At 33.0% G+C, this 6,058-nt stretch overlaps 1 protein-coding gene across 1 annotated transcript; it reads left to right on the plus strand.

The window, feature by feature from the left end:
* The first annotated feature begins 1,193 nt into the window (after positions 1-1,193).
* LOC130826623 (inositol-tetrakisphosphate 1-kinase 5-like) lies at positions 1,194-2,325 on the plus strand. The gene has a single exon (XM_057692199.1). The coding sequence runs from the start codon at positions 1,232-1,234 to the stop codon at positions 2,174-2,176; it is 945 nt and encodes a 314-aa protein (XP_057548182.1). The 5' UTR covers positions 1,194-1,231; the 3' UTR covers positions 2,177-2,325.
* Positions 2,326-6,058: the final 3,733 nt, after the last annotated feature.

A 6,058-nucleotide genomic window follows, 5' to 3' on the forward strand; every position in this document is an offset into this window, starting at 1 on the left:
TTTGTAATTTTATTAGGAAACTTGTAAGACGTTTTTCAAGGGGACGAACGTGGTGAGAGAAGATAGAGAGATATTCTAAGTCATCTTAAGTTCATTAATAAATGGCGTTGAATTCTATGGGTTGGAAGAGAACCCATAGGCGGGGAGTAAGCTATTGACAGCTGAACCTCGTTAACAAATCTCTTGTTCTTATTTAAGTATATTTTCACACATAGTTTATAGATCTATTATTCGACCTAAAACAGTTCTAGAAAACTGTTTTGAAAGGTCTCCTAAGCTTTTGAGCTTACCTTCCACAAAAAACTTTAAACAAGCATACTCTTTATTCACCCTCCCTAAAGAGTATTCGATCTTCTATCAATCTTCAAGTTTCTTTATTGTATTCGTTGTTATTCGATTATTGATTCCACTGTCGCACACCATGTATTTTTCATTTAAATTTAGTCAATAGATTTTATCCCATTACCAATTTTAATTTTAATTTCAATCCCATGAACCAATTATATAGAATTTTTCCATTTTGAAAATTTTGAATCCTATTCCCACCATCCAATCTTTCTGCTAAACACACCCTTTTTGTTTTGAAGTTGTATTTTTTCCGTTTCCTTATACTTGTTATATTTGACGTTTTACGCAATCAATGTGTTATTTTAATATTTATATATTAAACTATATACATCTAAAAATTATAAAAAGTTAGTATTATGAAAATATGTGATTAGACGATTCAAATAAAATCCCACTTGCATATAGTTACTCTAATGTATTATCCGCAATATATAAAATAAGTTTGAACGATAAATTCTATTAAAATTTGTTAAGTAGCGAATATTTTAGGATGGAGGAAGTATCATTACACAAAATGCTTAAAAAAGTCAGGACATTTATTTATACAACCGATGGGACAAACAATAGCAGGTCCTTACGACATTTTAATCAATATATTCACTTCATCCTCGTTATACTTCTTCATTAGTTTATCCAATACTCCTCTTTAATGGTAAGTATCTATAATTGTGGATTAAAATGTGATAAAGAGTACTACCAGCAAAAAGTATACAAAATTTAAATTATTCAAAAAATAATTAATAGTATGAATTATTTAGAGCAAATAGGTAATAAGTGAGATTATTCAAAAATAATTAAAAAAAAAAAAATCAAACAAAGCGATAAAAGTACCGCTATAATACAAATTGGGGGAGGAGGGAGTAACACTCTTAATTGTAGAAAAATGGCTGAAAAGACTGAGAGAATTATATCAGTAGGATACGCACTTCCATCAAAGAAAGTACACACTTTCATCCTACCATCACTCATTACCCACGCTCAAAAACATGGCATTCATTTCATCCCGATCAATCTTCATCATTCTCTTCTTCAGCAAGGTCCTTTCGATTGCATCATTCACAAGATTTACGATGACGATTGGAATAATCAACTACTCGAATTCGCATCTATAAACCCTAATATTCCCATTATTGATTCTCCTTTAGCTATTCGACGCCTCCACAATCGAATTTCCATGCTTGATTTCATCCCAGCCCTCAATATCCCTAATTTTGGAATTCCCAATCAAATTTTGCTGCAAGAACAAAACGATGACCTAGAAACATTGGGTTTAAAGTTTCCGGTGATTGCCAAGCCTTTAATTGCAAATGGCAGTCCAAACTCTCATCAATTATCTCTGGTTTTGAACTTAAATGGGTTAAATAAAATGAAAGAGGAGCAGGTCTTATTGCAAGAGTTTGTTAATCATGGAGGTGTTCTTTTTAAGGTTTATGTTGCAGGAAATCATGTTAAATGTGTTAAAAGGAATTCTCTGCCTGATTTTGATGTTTCTCAATTATCAGATTCACTACAACAAGGTATTTTGCCATTTTCTCAGATTTCTAACTTGCCTGCTACTAATACCAATGAACAAGAAGATGCTGTTTGTATGCCGCCTTTGGATTTTATTCATGATTTGGGCCATGTATTGAGTCAAGCAACCCAGCTCCAGCTGTTTAATTTTGACCTTATTCGAGATGTATCCCAAACTAGTGGTAATAGGTATCTTGTCATTGATATCAATTACTTTCCCGGTTACGCCAAAGTGCCTGGATTTGAAGCTATGATTACTGATTTCATTTTGGATGTTGTTCATCATCATACTGCTTCAACTACACAAAACATGTAATCTGATCTAACAAGTTTGCATGTGCACCTGATGTGTTCTTGTAGACAGTACATTAATTTTTGTATGGTTTTGTTTTCAATTGCTCCTTGTCCTGTCAATGTATGTTATGATTTGACACTATTTATATGAATGCATTGTGCTTATTCCTGTCAGAAATTTAGCACTATTTCGAAAATGTTGGCACTTTATATGTCGCGTTTACATTTCTGATTTGAGTTAGATGAATCAAGTATTGTTTTGGTTACCATGTTTTCCTTATTTTTCAGGCGTAAGCTTGCTTGCTAAATATTGTTGTAAAGTTAATTTAAGAAGCTGATACAAGGTCCTTATTGGGTTTCCTTCCTGAAGAATTAAGCCCCCATTGCCCAAGTATTGCAGGCGTAAGCCTCAATAATTGACTTACACAAACAACACCCAAAAACAGAATTGTATGCAACACAACCAAGAAAGTCTAATCCAAGCAATGAAAGAACAAACAAACCAAACACAATGACTTACGTGGTTCACACCTAATTCGACTATGTTTACGGTCTAGCCTAAATGTCTTTATTGCCTTCAAGAAACAGAAAATATTCCAGCAGGTTAAGCTAAGTCGGCTTTCCTTTGGCCAGGGGACTCAGGCTGTTAATTCTGTCCCCAAATCACTTTTGTTCCCTTGCCTTTTTACCTGATATCCATTTTACCCCTTTTTCACCTTTTCTTTACCACAACAAATTTACCATGGATTAAGGAGTTAAGTCATACCTTACTCACCACAATTCCTACAATGGCGATGAAGGATTGGGAGAAGCTAGACTTTGGAAACATGGCTGAGTTTGGGACGGTCATATGGTAGAGTATTAGTGATTTCAATGATTATAAAATCCCTTAATGACCTCTTCGCTGCTTTCGGAACATGTCAATTTCTTGCTCTAGCTAAGATAATTCTCTATGAAAATAATATGATAATCTAGTGTAAAGCTTCTAAAGAAATCAATCTCATTGATACTAGAAATTAGAACCTTTAAATCTAGAAAAAATTACCGTGAATAATACAAACTTTCGTTAATTTCCCTACAATAATACTAACTTTAGATTAACCATAAATAACTCTAATTTAGTGGTGTTTTTTTTTCCTATAATAATACCAACTTTAGTTTATTAACTAATTTACCAAATTTTTTTATCATATAATCTCCTATAGTTTGATTTTTAACATGTTTAAGGATATTCTAGGGAAACATCCCTAAGTTGGTATTATTTATGATTAATCAAAAGTTGATATTATTGTAGGAAAATAAGCAAAATGTTGTATTATTCCTAGTAGTTTTTTCTTAAATCTATCCTTATGTCATGTCATGAAACTTGTTCTACTTCACGCTTTTGCTTAATTTAACACTATGTTTTCATAATATTTCTGGAAGGAAGCAGAGGTGAGATTGATGAGTTTTTCATTTTAATCTTTTCAATATTGAAAAGAATTTGTTTTGTTTGAAATGTGCAGAGTTCTTCTTTCCAATTTGCTTCTCTCCATATCTCTTTCTTCGCCTATTGTTATCCATTATGACGAAAATACAATCCCTTCATTTCCCTCCCTTTTTTTTTTATTTATTTTTGTTTTTTCTTAAATTCATCTTATCAAACATAGTGCAATTGTTTTAGGGAAACATGAAAACTTGAAGACTGCCTAATCTCCTTAGAAGCTAGCTCCTTTGTTAGTCTTCTTTAAACCATTTCCTTGATAGTCTACATCAAGTAAACAGGGTTAGCAAGTGTAGGCTGTGTGACAAGTGGTGCAACCCTTCTGTAGTGAAAAGTGTTCATTTGATACGGTGGTACTATTGTTAAATCTAGGTTAGCAACACTAATAACGAATTGCATCTTGGGCATCTATTATGCGTACCAAAACAAGCCACAAACTACACAACACTGACTTCACTTTTGCGTTTAGTTTACTTGATAATTATATTATTAGGCTTGTATACAAATAAGCGAAGATTCTAATAAAGTTTCATTTTATAACCAATCGGTGATAGGAGGAATAGTCTAGCAAACTTATATATTTGTCAAATACTCTCTAATTTCTAGATGTGGATCCATATGAGTTATTTTTCAGCATTACTTATTTGTATTGTATTCCTCAAGTATCAGCTGTAGCCTGTTAAATATTAATTTCTTGGTAAGAAAGCATCTCTGACGGCAGCTATTTTGCTGAAGCGCAATTAACTAGAGTTGGTGAAATATTTTGTGCTCTTTACCAGATGACAATGTTGTGAATTCGAGGCATGCTAAAGAACGGAAGAACGGAAGAGAACATTAACAAGAATCAGAGGGTCTTAGAAATGGAGAACACACAAGTTGTTAATGAGCGTCATGAGCGGTTCTCAAGGTGTGCGGGGTGTCCAACCGCATATGGCCCTAAATCTAAAATGCCACATATAAAAAGTTTATATTAAACTAACATACTATTGATTGATTGAGGTATAGTAATTGTTTGGAGTTTTACTTTTAACATTTCAATGGTCATATGTTCAAATCTTATTGATTATATTTTTTCTCTCCTTTTTAACTAATTCTTTCCAAAGTAACTCATTAACTTTCAAATGTTATCTCTTATGTTATTTAATTTTACTCATTCATTAAACATCAATAATCACAAACTTAATTTATAAAAATAATGCACATTTTGTTTCTTAAGTTTTCAATCCTTTAAACTTTTACTCTTTTTATTATAAGCAATCTATTACTTTTCTTTCTCTTCCTTTTTAATATTAGATAGAGATGAAAATTTAATATTTAACAACTTATTTTAAAAGTTATTTTACAAAATCAAAATTAGTAAAATAAAAATTATATTGAGTTTTTATATTCGTTTAAGTAAATTTCTCTGTGTAATTATAAAAGACCTTATTTTTCGACAATTATGAAAAATTAAATAGAGTCTCAAAATTATTTGTTCCGCCCGTGATGAGCATGTCTTATGAGTTATGTTACGATTTCAACCACAAATGTTTGTGATTGTTATATGTAATATGCACAATTACATATAAGAAACACCTTCAATGATATTCATTCGTTACCAAATGATGTTGTTTCTTAAATACAAAATTCAGAATCATTTGATTTGTTTATCTCAACAAGCTCAAAACTTCCAATGATGTTCGCTCATATAATGTCATACAAACACTCTTCAAACTATCCTAGCTCTCTCGATGTTTGTACTCTCGCGCTTGTTTTGCATTCCTCTCACACTTGGTTTTCTGTGGTGTTTTCTTTTAAGATAGGTTTTAATAAGCTCATACAGCTCACCGCATTCCAATTTCCACTTGACTGGTCCGAGGAATTATTTCCCACACCCCTTACAATCATAACAGGGTATTAGATGGAAAGGTCATTAAAAAACTAAGCTAGACTGTTTTAAGTCAAACCAAGTCTTAATTTTTTCTGAGCGAACCATCACTTCACCCTACAGCCGCTGCTCGATCCATACACCTCATGCATGCCCACGTTCATTTTATGCTTGCACAACCACTTGGCCGAACAACACACACCTGCTGCGTTCTGTTTGCTGCACCATACGATGCTCATTCGAGTAGCAGTCTCACTACAGCTATTTGCTAATGTCTGGTGTTGCCCTCTGTTTGCTTGTCTAAATTGCTTGTACGTCTAAGCAACCCCTTTCTGCAGCCCCTGTGTAGCCTTCAATCAATGCTTCTGTATGATGTTGGCCACTCTTGGCCAGCTATGCTTCAATGCTTGGTCAGATGAGCTCATCACAAGCTCGTCCGACTTCATCTGCGTCTTGGCACTTGGAATAACAGAAAATAGATCTGTACCAAATTTGAATTCTGTTGCGTGAGATTGTTCTTTGTGACGACATTATGCAAGTTGTAAGTCTTAACA

Source organism: Amaranthus tricolor, chromosome 1 (assembly GCF_026212465.1).
Source record: "Amaranthus tricolor cultivar Red isolate AtriRed21 chromosome 1, ASM2621246v1, whole genome shotgun sequence".
NCBI classification, from domain to species: domain Eukaryota; kingdom Viridiplantae; phylum Streptophyta; class Magnoliopsida; order Caryophyllales; family Amaranthaceae; genus Amaranthus; species Amaranthus tricolor.